The following is a 13,064-nucleotide window of genomic DNA, read 5'->3' as shown; positions in this document are numbered from 1 at the left end:
TTTGTGATTTAAAATGACAGCCCCCTCCTCCAACCTCCCTGGCTTCCTTTCCTGTTTTTTGTTGTTGATTTTTTATAGCACTTATAACTGTGACATACTGTGTGTTTTTCTTGTTTGCCTCTCCCCAACTAGAATGTGAATTCCTCCAAAGCTGGGACTCTTGTGTTTGGTTGACTGCTAAAGCTGTGCTCCCCTCCCCCTTCCTAAAACAGCTGCTCTCAAAGTGTGTTCCAGGGATCCTTGGGTGAGTGGGGGATCCGTGAAGTCAAAACCATTTTTATAATAATACTAAGGTGGTACCTGCCTTCCCACTCTCATTCACTCCGGAGTGTACAGTGGAGTGTTTCAAGGGCACCTGATGGTGAAGTGACAACTGATTGATTGAGGAGCCACTATGAGAACCCAGCTGTCATCTCATCTGCCAGACATTAATATTTGCAGAAATGTAAAGCCCATGCTACTCTTCTCACTCAGCTTTTTCTGAGAATTTTTTAAATAAAAAAATACACTATCCATGTTAACATGTAAACCTATTGTTATTCTAAATGAGTTCAGTATTTAAAATATGTCTGTTTTAATTTCTTATATAGTAAATAATTGATAGATATTCATAAAAATAAGAGCTCTAGGGTCCTCAGAATTTTTTAATTAATTAGTTTTTAAAAATCCTCACTGGAGGATATGTTTATTGATTTCAGATAGAGGAAGGAAGGGAGGAAGGGAGAGAGACAGACAGACAGACAGTCATCGATGTGAGAGAGAAACATCAATTGGTTACCTCCCATACGCACCCTGACTGGGGCTTGAACCTGCAACCTAGGTAAGTGCCCTGACTGGGAATCAGACCCACAACCTTTTTGTGTATGGGATGACACCCCAATCAACTGGGCCACATGGCCAGGGTGGTCCTCAAAATTTTTTAAGAGTCAAAAGGAGTCCTGAGACCAAAACCTTTGAGTACAACTGGCTTAAACAACCTCTTAATAAAGGGATGTTAAATGACTGAATAAACTTTTTGATTTAACCTGAGAGACCAGGCCTTGGTGGTCTGGCTTATATGAGCTTTCCTGGCTCCCTCCCCTACCCCATCTACCTGTCCTTGGCTCCAGCTATGCTGACCTACTGTCCCCAAAGCACCTTCATGGGCATTGAAACCCTTGTCCACTTCAGAAATTCTTGCTTGTCCATTACATGCATTAAGTGGACTCAGTTCAAACATCACCTCCTCCAGGAAGCCTCCTTGATTTCATCAGTCTTACCCATGATTTAGCATTTCCTCCTTTGTGCACACTCAATTGCCTCTGCCCCAGTATTTCCCCATTTCTACTACATTTGTTGGTGTGTTGGAGTTTTTAGTAAACTGAGCTCCTTGAGGGTAGGGACTAGGTCTTATCTTTTTACTCCCAGTGCCTGGTACATGACAGACACTTAATAAATGTATGTTGAATCAGCGAGTACTGCCTTAGAATTCAGAATAGGGACTCCCATTCCCCTGAATTATCTTTGGACCAAAGTGGCTCTAAAGGAGAAATGGTTGGTGGCATCTGGTTTGAGTTTTGAAATGTCAGTGTTACATCACTGACATCACTACATCTTTACTGGGGAAGGGGAACATTTATCGAGCACCTGCTTGGTGCCAGGAACTTTCACAGGCATCTTGCTTCGGGGCACTGAGGTTCATTACGACACTGTGAACTGGCATGGGCCCTAACCGCTTCCCATATGGCTTCTGTCAGGAGAGAGTAGTCTGGTAGCTGAACCCCCAAACTTCGTGTGAACTTCTGGGACTAACGCATTTGCATAGTGTGTGCAGCCTTGTGAAGTCCTGTAGGTCAAAGATGGTTTGTGTGTTTTTGGGTTCTGCTACCATGCCCTGCAGGCAGTAAGTAATAAATACCTGGAGTTATCTGTTCAGTGGGCATAGTTAATACTATAAATATCAGTACCAGCGAGGGCTTCCCATTGTTGATTTCATAGATGATCGGAAATGAAGAGAGATCCCTATAGCTGGGATGATCCAGAAAGGCTTCCTGGGGAAGGAGGGCTTTGAGCTGAGCTTTGGAGGATGGTTATTAGCCCCTTTAGGCATTATTATCGCCAAAACTGTTGTTCTCCTTCCATGGCTGCTGCGGGAGGCAGTGTTGAAGGTGTGTGCCTCCATTGAGGCTGGGCTGGGAAAGGAATCTCTGTCCCCCATAGGGGCTTTCTCATGCAGAAGTGTGACGTCACTGGACTAAGTGGGAAAGCATGGAGAACTCAGGAGAGGAGAAAACACTGGGCCACTCACACTCTGCTGACGGCCAGGGTTCTAGGAGGAGCTGTGTAGTCATGAGTTTCCTGAAATTGTGGAGCAGTGAAGGGACTCTAGGGGTTGTTGTGGCCACCTCCCTCCTTTTTGGAGCAGAGAAACGGAGGCCCAGAGAGGGAAAGCAGCTTGACCAAGTTGAATGGGAGCTAGTGACAGAGCTGGGATTAAAATCCAGGGCTCCCGTCTCCACCGCCCCTCAGTGCTCCTTCCAGTGTATGATGCTGCCCCCTCTCTTCTTTGCCCTTTGACCTGTGTGGAGTCATGAGCTCTTGGAGTGGGCCAGTTTACATTCTTTAAGGCCCCGCACATGCCAGGTATGGACACGTGTGATCTGATCACCTCCTCTGCCTTCCAACCCTAGTTTAGGGGCAAAGGAAGGGCGTAGTTCAGATGTGGGATTTTGTGCAAAGGGGAAAAAATAAATCAAGGGCCCCCCCACCCCCCCACATATATATAGTGATTGATTCATTTTTCCTTAGATATAAAACTATATCTAACATTTAAAAACAAGCAGCGTGAGACAGCCCTGTTATTGACAAAATTATATAGAGACTGCCCTTAATTTATATGTGCCCAACTCAGGCAGATGTCCCTTGGGAAACAGCAGCCCTCCCTGTGAAGCCTCACTGCCTTCACTTCCCACTGGACTTTCCTTCATCTCTTCCTTCCTCTCCCCCATGCCCAGTCCTCTACTGCTGCTCCCTTTCCGTGGCTCCCTCCTTTATTGTGGCTTCTCCTCTCAGCAGCCCAGAGGGTCAGGGGGAGGTAAGGTCATGGGGAACCCAGCTTCCTCCCCCTTTGCTGAAATTCCTCTTGTCCTCACTTTGGGTCTCATGGGGTGATTCCCACACTATCCCTGGGAAAGACCCCAGGCCAGGGGAAGACTGAGGGATGCCTGGCCCAGTTCCTGGTGCACAGATATGGGCTCTGAAAGGCTGCGGGAACTAGAAACCATTGTCTAGGACAAAGCTCCTTGTCATCTCTGTGAGCCTGTGTCTCTTTAAAGGTTCTGAAAAAAGGGGAGACCTGGGCCCTCTTACCCACTCTTGCCAACAGGTTGCAACCATGAGCAGCGGAGCCTTAGCCTACTAGGCCAGGAAGAAGAGGGATGACCAGCAGTGGTTTGGCACAGGGTGTTCTCCTGAGTGTACCCCAGCAGGAATCAGCTCCACCCCAATCCTGCATAGTTCTTCATCTCTAGAGTCCCCAGTCCATATCCCAGAATCCCAGTCTGCATTCATCACTCCTAGCCTCTCAGCTACGGCTCCAACCATAGGCGTAGGGTGCGGCTTGCAGTGGCCTGAGCTAGAAGCCTCCACTGCCAGAGCCACACGTCCATGCATTCTGGGGAACACTGGCTTCTGTTCGGATTGGCCTCTGGTTAATCAGAGATCTAGAAAGATAATCATCCTGATGCCAGGAGAACACAGCCCTCGGAGGCAGGTTCTGACTCTTGGTTCAGACACGTGGAAGGTGGGGAGAGAGAGAAAGGTCCAGAAAGGGAGAGGAAAGAAAACCAGGGAGAGGAGTATGTTGGGTAGAGGTGATTTGCTCTTGACTCCCCCTTTTCCCTTGGCTGTTTCCATGGTTTTCAGATTAACTACGAGTCACTCTTATCCATAAACCTTGGGAGGCTCTCTTGTGGAGTGGGATCACCAGAGTTTCGACTTTGGGCTCATAGGCATGTGAAGCAAATCATTTCTCAGATTAACTTCTCCAACAGCTGTATCGGGGGCCAGTCCCCGTGCTGATGGAGAGTCCATTGTGAAGTCTACCTCCATGCGTCCTTCACTGCTCAGCTCCAATGAGCCTTCTCTGATTTCCCAGGAGGAAGAAACGGCTCTGCCTCTCGTTTCAGAATATCCTTATCAGTTATTTGTTACACTACTTCCCATCTGCCTGCCCCACAAACTTCCCAGGGAGAGCCTGGGTTTGGGCAGCTCTTCCCTTCCGGCGTCATGCGTTTGGGGTGGCTCTCAGGGAGTCCTCTTTGCCCTCGCTCGGTTGAATATCTGGGGCTTGCAAAGCTCCCAGATTAGGTCTTTCACAGCCTGGAATGTGCTGCGTGGGGGAGGGAGTCTTTATTTTTTATTTTGCCCTAGGAATGTGGAAGATCATCTAGGGTGAGAGAAAGTGACAAGATACTTCACAATATAGAGAACAGACAATATGTGGGAGTCTTTTCAATTAAGTTTCTGTCACCAATGGTGACAAGAGGGTAGCAAAACAGACTGGTGTGCCCACTCCGCTTCTTGGAGAGATTGCTTTCTAAAGGCCGTGTCTTCCACCCCTGGACCTAGCCGGAGGGCCTGCAAAGGCAGGCCGGGGAAATACTTCCCGAAGTCTCGCCCCAGCTCCGCCTAGACAGCCCTGGAGAAGCTCGAGGGCAGGGGAGCGAGCACTGTCATTAGAGAAATCATGGGAAAGAAGGCAAAGAAGGGATAAACTACACTCACGGGTGGGACGCCCTGGTTCAGTTCTCCCTGAAGAGATCTGTGGATTCCATGTGGCTGTAGTCAAACCTCAGCAGGGTTTTTTCATGGAACTTGATAAGATGATCCTAAAATGTATAAGGAAGAGTCAAGGTCCAAGAATATCTGGGACACTTCTGAAGAAGACAGGAAGGAGGGACTTGACCTACTAGATGCTGAGATGTGTTCTAAAGCTGTAGTCACCTCCATGGGGAGGTTTGTTTAGGGGTAGATTGGCCAATGGAAGAGGTAGGGAGCCAGAAACTGACTTAGGCATATGTGGAACCTTAGTGTATGGAAGTGGGGTCATAGCAGATCAGTAGGGATGGGAGGGCTGGTTAATAAACGGTGCTTGTTATATTTACTAACTGAAGCAGGCTGTCTCAGAGAGCATCCCGGATCAAGGATTGCAATTCACCAAGTTCTCTGGGCTTGATCTCCAGTTTTTAAAAAGAAGCCCAGCCCTGGCCAGTTTGGCTCAGTGGTTAGAGCGTTGGCCTGTGGATTGAAGGGTCCTGGGTTCCGTTCTGACCAAGGGCATGTACCTCGTTTACAGGCTCGATCTCTGGCCCCGGTTGGGGCTCATGCGGGAGGCAACTAGTTGATGTGTCTCTCACATCGATGTTTTTTTTTCTCTCTCTCCTCTTTCCACTCTCTCTGAAAAACAATGGAAAAATATCCTCGGTTGAGGATTAAAAACAACAAAAAAAAGAAGTCCAGGGTGAAGGCAGAGTTGGCAGCAAAGTCCAGTGACAAAGCCCAGGAACCGGTCTTTGTTGGCAGTAGGAGGCAGCCTCGGCTGCTTTCTGAAGGACTGGCTTTTTGGGGAGGTTGAAAAAAGCCCCGTTCCTCAAGCACAGGCTGCCTGGAGTTAGGACGGGAGCCAGGTCAATGGCACCAGGGTTCAGGGACCCCAAAGCTTAGAATACTACCCTATAGTCCCAGAGGTGGGTCTGGCCCCTATATCAGTTTGGGTTGGGGGCACTGTCAGGACCTTCTGGACCTGGTTTCTCCTGCTTTCCTTAGGGGCAGGAGGGGTGGGGCAACAGGAACTGAGCTTTCTTAGGGAAAGTGGGAGAAGAAATTGTTTTCTCCTAAATGAAGTCGGTGAATATTAATTGAACCTTCTTTAGTTAGTGGCAGGATGATGAGGGCATGTGATTTTTTATTAGGGGTGGTCTCTGCTTTCAGAAAGTAACAATGTGAGAGTGGTTAAGGGGCAACATCCATGAGAGATGCTTTAGATCTGTGCTGTCCAATACGGTGGCCACTAGTTATATGTTGTCAAATTTAAATTAGTTAAAATAAAATTAAAAATTTAGTTCCTCAGACACAAAAGCCACATTTCAAGAGCTTGTTAGTCACATGTGTCTAGTGGCTATTGTATTGAATGTTACCAACATCATAGAATGTTCTGTTGGCACCTTTGTATTTTGAAAAGACATTTCAGATCAGTTCTCTCCCAGGTCTTTGCAAAAGGCTGGAAGCCTTAGTGGCAGGACAGACACGCAGATTATTGTTGTGAATCCTGATGACTCTACTTCTATGATCTGTGTCACTCATTGGGCCTGCTCTGTAAAATGAGACTCATCATTTCTGGATGAGTGAGGGAGTGTGAAAGTTAAGGGAGATGATGCAGGTCTAGCACTTTGCAGGATGCTGGAACAGCAGTTTATAAATGGTAGCAGGTCTTACTGTACTACAGGTGAAAAATGAAGCTCAAAGAGGGGAAGTGACATGGTCAAGGGCACTGAGCTAATAAATGGAGGCCTGGATTAATGGAGGCCTGGGATGCCAACTCCCATCTTTAATCTTGCCTCTTCTGCTCCTTCCAGCCCTGATCTGGACAGAAGAGAAGCTGGCACAGAGTGGGCTGAGTAGGCTTTCTGCAGGGTGGGCTGGTCCCAGGGCCAGGCAGGATTGGCCTGACGGATGCATAGTCTTGGGTTTTTGGCTGGGTGCAGGAGTCCCGCTAGCCCCATCTTATTTAAAGTCTCTCAGGCCTTGGAGTTTAGCTATTTCCCACATCTCTTCAAGCTAGAAACTCAGAAAAGTGCTTTCTTTGGGACTAACACAAAGCCCTGGAGCCTTGAGTGCCCCGTGAGATAGTTTTAGAATGAAGCAGTTCCTGGGGCCTTCCAGGAAACACTGGCTCCTCCAGGAAGCCCATCCTGATTTTCTGACAATTCCTTCCTTCCCCTCACTTTTGTTTGAATTCCCAGAGTCCTCTGTACCTCTCCATAGTAGGAATTGTAGCTTCCTTCCCATAGACCAAGGAGTTCTTTGTGTCTTTGTGCCAAAAACATGTCACTTAGAGGTAAAAGTGTGACCTTTTTCTCCATCCCCAGTTGAAATACCCCCTGTATTCCATCCATTAGGACCATAGAGGTCATTACTAACCTCTCTCAATCTCCTCTCCCCAGTCTTATCCCATAACTAGTCTCCTTACCCTTTGTGACCTCAGGGCCTAGAACACAATAGGTACATGGTTTGTGCCTTTGGAGTGAAAATTCACCTTTCAGGTCCCCCCTAAGTGCAGACTTGCCCCAGCTGGGGGTGAGTCAGCCTGTGGAGGGGACCAGTGACCAGATGCTTCCTGAAGGAGGAGACACAGGTGCTGGAATGCCTCACAGGGCCTCCTGCTTCCCAGCAACTGCATGGAGCTGGGCCTCTCCCCACAGAGGATGAATGTGGGTCCCAGGCTGCAGGGGTCATAGGGGACTTTCAGGCCCCTTTCACGCTGGGCGACAGGGCTCCTGTGCAGCCTATTGAAGACACCACGCAGCTAGCAAAGCCTGGGGCTTTGGGCCTGGCCTGGAGGCTGCCAGCAGTATGTTCTTTCCCTCTTTGGCCCCAGATGGCATGGTTGTGTGCCCCCTGCCCCAGGCCTGCTTAGCTGAAGCTGTCCTGCTTGACAAATAGGCCATTTGCTTTCTGCACTGGAGCTGGCATGGCTGGCCGCCTGGTAAAGGCTATAATTAGCTGAGAAGAGTGGATGTGATCGCACACTGGCATTGACAGTTAATTTTATAGTCAAATGGAAACATAAACTGATGTCATCAGAGATGTAAATATCATTTGGAAATCTTGAAGTTTCTGGGAAATGAGGAGCCCAGATCAGCCTGTGCTGTGTGGGGAGCCGCCTTGGAGTTTGCCTGCCAGGCCTCTGGGAGGGCTGGGGTGGCAGCACCTCTGGGTGGACCAGGAGAAATGGGCCTGTGACTGCTGGGTACACAGCGGTGGCAGAGCCAGGAGGCTTGGGTTTGCATTTGCCATTTGCCGCAATAGCATTTCCCATGCTTTAGTGATCTGGAAAGGTTGCAAGGCTGAGTAAGGAAAATGCGATGCTTTGCAACAGGAGGGAGATCGGAGGAAGTTTTGTTTCCTGCCAGCCTGGCTATTCTGGAGTGGGCCCTGGGGCTCCGGGGAGTTTGTAAAAATAGAAGCCACTGATGGTTTTATGGAGAGGGCTGGGGTCAGTTCTGCTCACAACTGGGGCCAGTGACAGATCTGGTGTTTTGGAGATGGTTTCCAAAGCAAGATACCTTACCTCAGAAGCACAGCCTTAGCGGGGAATGAGGGAGGGGGACAGGCTAGGCCATGGCCATCTTGCCCCAAAAGAACTTTTTTTTTTTTATTTTATAACAGGAAACATAGGACTCTCAAAAGTATATGGATCAATTCTGAAAATATTAAGATGTTCTCCTGCTGGTTCAGTGACAGACAGCATGAGGATTACACTTTTCAAGAGGATGGAAAATGAAACCCCACTTTGGTAGCCCTCAGGTTCACCTTGTCCTTGTATTTCCTTCACTCCCTGCCTGGGCTCTGAGGACTTCACTTCTCTGTGGGGTCCTTCTTTAACCATAATCCTCAGTTTTGGGGTGGAGGGCCGGCTGGCTCTATGTCTGGTTCAGGGTTAGGGTTGAGTGAGTGAGTGTTTATAAGTGCAGTAATTTGGGCGGGGGGTGAGGTCAGGAGGAGGAGTTGGCTTTTTAAAGCTTCCTGCCCTCAGAGAACCCTCAGGGCTTAGATGACCTTGAACAATGATTTCACCATGTTCTGGGTTTTGGACCATGAAGTGGTCAGATAGTCTTTGGTTAATCTTTATCAAAGGTCGATTTTATTTCCTGTGATCACTATTTTCCTGTGTAGGGCCATGTGTGTGTGTGTGTGTGTGTGTGTGTGTGTCCTGCCTTATAAATTTTAACATTACCCAAGTGGGTAAATTTGATGACATCATTTTACTCATAGTTTTCCTGATATGGCCAACTTGTTACCAAGTGGCTTACTGCTGAGTTTGCCAATGCCTTCAGCACCTCCTAGCCTGTGTGTATTGGAAAGACATTCCTGCTAGGCTGGGGGGAGTGGGTCTCTGTAATCCCGATTATCTTTTCAAACCAAAGGAATGGCACTTAGCTGTGGAATAAAGGAGACTGCGGACCCAAGGGTGAGGGCGATGGCTTCCTGGTAGTCCTGTTATCCGGTGTTTCTGAGTAAGCTTAGTTTGACTTCTGGCATCCTTGCCATTTGTCAAAGCTTAGGGGAAGCAGGCACTTCCCTTCACCAGGGACAGTCTTAGCACTCTTTAGAAGGAAGTCAAGGGGATCTACTTGGAGGGCATGCTGTCGCCAATTTAAGGCCAAGGTAGACCAGTAGCTGGAGAGATATTCTCCTCAGTGTTCCGGATGTTGACTTAAGGCTATCTATTATGCTCATGGCATCTCTTCCCAAAATATATATATTTTAAATATGTTTTTATTGATTTCAGAGAGAAGAAGGGAGAGGGAGAGATTGAAACATCAACCATGAGAGAAAGTCATTGATGAACTGCCTCCTGCACACCCCCTACTGGGGATAGAGCCCATGACCCGGGCATGTGCCCTGACTGGGAAAGTCGGAATCCTTGGACAGGCAGGAGATCGGGTAGACAGCATTGACCTTAAACCCAAGGAGGATCTATTGGGAAGCCCAGCTGGCATCCAGCAGACATTGATTGTAAAAGCTGATTATACTTCCTAAATGTCAGGACGGTACTGGCTGCTAGGGGTGCCCGAAACAGTTGAAAAAAATCCCTCCTGGCATGGAGCTTATATTCTTGTGGGGAAGATAAACAATTAAAAACTCAAAGGGAAAAAGACATATGTCAAATGATGGCAAACGCAAAGGAGAAAAATGAAACAAGGAAACGGGATCAGGAGTTTCACGAGGCAGGATCCTTTTTTAAATAAGATGGCCCCAAAAGGTCTTGCTGTGCGCAGGTGACAATAGAGCAAGGGCAGGAAGGAGGTGAGGGAATGAGCCATGTGGGTTTGGGGAGGAAGAGCATTCCAGGCAAGCAGAGCATTCCAGGAAGAGCATTCCCTTTCTCCTTGTGTCTTCACACGGTCTCCCCTTTGTGTAGATCTGTGTCCTCATCTCTTCTTATAAGGACAACAGTCACTGGATTAGGGCCCACTCACATGACCCTGTCTTGACCTGATTACCTCTTTAAAGGCTCTATCTCCTATACAGTCGCATACTGAGGTCCTGGAGGTTATTTCTGCATAGGAGTTTTAGGAGAATACGATTCAGCCCCTAACAGGTTCCCTCCATGTACAGTCATCTGGGCGAGCCCCCCCAATGGCAGACACCGCAGCCCTCAAATGAACTCTCCGGAGGAAAATCAAGTGACTTCCAGTCCTTCTCATCTCTCATCCCCACTTTCTTGCTGCAGCTGATTGGGACCCTGGTCCTGTCGGTGGGGATCTACGCGGAGGTTGAGCGGCAGAAATACAAAACCCTTGAAAGTGCCTTCCTGGCCCCGGCCATCATCCTCATTCTCCTGGGGGTCACCATGTTCGTCGTTTCCTTCATCGGCGTGCTGGCCTCCCTTCGCGACAACCTGAGCCTTCTTCAAGTGGTGAGTCGGCCCAGGCACCCCTCAGCTGGTGGGTGGCAGGTTGTGGGAGTCCCCCCCAAAAAGTGGGGAGACTGTCCCATGGCCTTCAGGCACCCCAGTTTTTTCAGTCCTTGCCTCAAACAAGCTCCTCTGGAGGGTTTCCGGGACCAGCCTATCTGTCCACGGTGGCCCAAGAGTGCCCAGGCCACCTCCACTTCTGCGTATAAAGGTGGTTTGAATACCATGCTGCTCTCGTAAACCCTGTGTTGGTCCAGACTCTCAGCTGGAAGTGGGAGAAACCGCACTCAGATGAGAGCAAGCAAAACCCAAAACAGTTGGCAGTGAGTTCTTAGCTCATATAACCAGAAAACCCACACTGGGTCCAGAGGTCTCGACAGCACCCTTGGGTTCTCTCTCCTGCCACCTCCCAGTTGGATGCCTCGCACTGTCCTCATTTTCTCTTCGAGGTGGTCGCCAGCAGTCCTGGGCCAACAGAGTCCTTGTGGCTCTTGTTCCCAGGGAATCTTTCTTGGTAACTCTGGCCAAAGTCCTAGGACTCTGAAGGGCCTGCCCTGGGGTCAGGCGGTGGGGTCAGCCCAACCTGCCCCCCTTGCTATGGGGTGAGGGATGGCTCCTCAAAGCTGGGGTACCAGGTAGGCAGATGCATCTGTCTGCACCCACTTGTGTTTGACCTCATTGTCTTTCTCACACGGGAAGCCCCTAAAAGCCCTATGAGCAGGGCCTCAGTGCTGCCTAAGGCTGCAATTCGCTGGCGTCAGTTTGGCCAATCCCTGTTTTTGATAAAGTGCAGGGGTGGGGTGCATATCCTTAAGCCTCAGACATCCCCTCACCCACTCTGGGGGTCTGGAAGCCACTTCTGAGGGGCTCTACCCGAACAGCTGCAAATGCTGTCCTGCCCTGCCCATTAAGGCAGTCCTTTCCCCTCTGGAGCAGCCTGATCGAGGACCACAAGCAGCTCTCCTTGTGGGGGTTGGGGGAGGGGGCATGTTTTCCACCTAGATCCCGCCGAGGAGCCCTGGGACAAACCTTGGTAACAGTCTGGCTTGGTCAGCTGAGTCACTCTTCCTGACCACTGGCTCCAAAGATGGGCTTTCCCTCAGAATGTCCACAGCCTGTGTCCTCACAGGAGGAAGGCGCGAGAGGCCCAGGAGCAGTAAGTGCTCTGACAGATGACTCTCCTGATTGTGCTTGACCATGGAGCAGATGGCGCTTCCTCTGCCCCTCTAGGTGAATCTCTGAATTTTGTTTTTCAGTTTATGTACATCCTTGGGATTTGCCTCATAATTGAACTCATTGGTGGCGTGGTGGCCTTGATCTTCCGGAACCAGGTGGGCCTGTGGCATATTTATCAGCCATGTGTATGCTGAGCACCCACTGTGTGTGTGCCCTGGGCTGTAAAACTGGGCATGAGCAGAGAGCAGGGTATATCATTCCTTGTGGAGCATTTATTTTGCTGGGGAGACAGGCAATGGAAAAGGGAACCAGAGAACAAGAAGAGAAGACATGGTGATGGGAGAGTGCCTGAGGTGCAGATGGGGAGCATACTAATGAAATAATGAAAAGGAGCCTGCCAGGTGAGGCTCAGGGCGAGCAGAGGTCCAGGTAGAGGGAGCCACTGAGGCAGAAAGGAGCTTGACAGATGTGTGGACCAGCGTGGATGCCACTTGTCTGAAGGGCGTGAGTGATGGGGAGGGATGGAAGGTGGAATTGGAGTGCGGGCCTGTGCAGATCCCGTGGGTTCTCAGGGGCTATGGTTTAGGATCTGGGCATTTTCTCTAAAGGCAGCCGGAAGGCTTTGCGGAGCTTTATGGGGGAAGTGATGTGATCTGGTTTACATTTTATTCGCTGCAGGGATGGGAGGGTGAGGGGAGACCAGGGCTTTGGAGTACACTTTGGACGCAGTGTCAGTAGGACATTGTCATGCTGGGATATAGGGATGAGGGCAAGAGAAAGGCTGAGAGGGTCGCGTGGCATCCAACCCTCCAGAAGGGTTTGTAGAAGCAGGGCCCTTTGAGCTGGAAGGGTTCTCAGGACTCCTGGTCTCCCACTGTTTCCATTGCAGGCCATGTAGCCTCATACTAGCTGGGTGACCTTGGGCAAGACCCTAGGTTCCTTAGGGGATCACGACTCCTAGGTCATGGAGTTTGGGGTAAGGATTTGATGAGAGAATGCATGTGAAGAACTTGGCATGGTTCTGGCCCCTAGTGGACCTTCATTACATAGTAGCTCACCTGTCCTGAAGTCTGAAGTGAAGGGACTTGGCCAAGGTCCCACAGGAAGCTAGTGGCCGAGTGGGGCTGACTGCCAATTTGGAGATCCGTCATTTCTCCTATAACCTGATTCCTTTGTCTTCCTCTGGGCTTGGTGTTGGAGGCAGGGCTTG

At 49.5% G+C, this 13,064-nt stretch overlaps 1 protein-coding gene and 1 pseudogene across 4 annotated transcripts in view; one reads left to right on the top strand and one right to left on the bottom strand.

The window, feature by feature from the left end:
- Positions 1-13,064, bottom strand: part of LOC308567311 (small ribosomal subunit protein uS2-like) — a 558,798-nt pseudogene that overhangs the window by 505,484 nt on the left and 40,250 nt on the right. The gene's annotated exons all lie outside the window — the stretch shown is intronic.
- TSPAN15 (tetraspanin 15) overlaps positions 1-13,064 on the top strand; it is a 49,312-nt gene that overhangs the window by 15,242 nt on the left and 21,006 nt on the right. For all 3 annotated transcript variants that reach the window (XR_014000287.1, XR_014000288.1, XM_081158605.1), the window contains exons 2-3: positions 10,496-10,681; positions 11,935-12,009. Coding sequence is in view for 1 of the 3 variants with exons in the window: in XM_081158605.1 (XP_081014731.1) it covers positions 10,496-10,681; positions 11,935-12,009 (261 nt within the window). In the remaining 2 variants the exon portion in view is untranslated. The remainder of the gene's footprint in view (positions 1-10,495; positions 10,682-11,934; positions 12,010-13,064) is intronic.

Source organism: Miniopterus schreibersii, assembly GCF_964146895.1.
Source record: "Miniopterus schreibersii genome assembly, chromosome: 14".
In the NCBI taxonomy this organism is placed as follows: Eukaryota; Metazoa; Chordata; class Mammalia; order Chiroptera; family Miniopteridae; genus Miniopterus; species Miniopterus schreibersii.
This window is presented reverse-complemented; position numbering and strand designations above follow the sequence as displayed.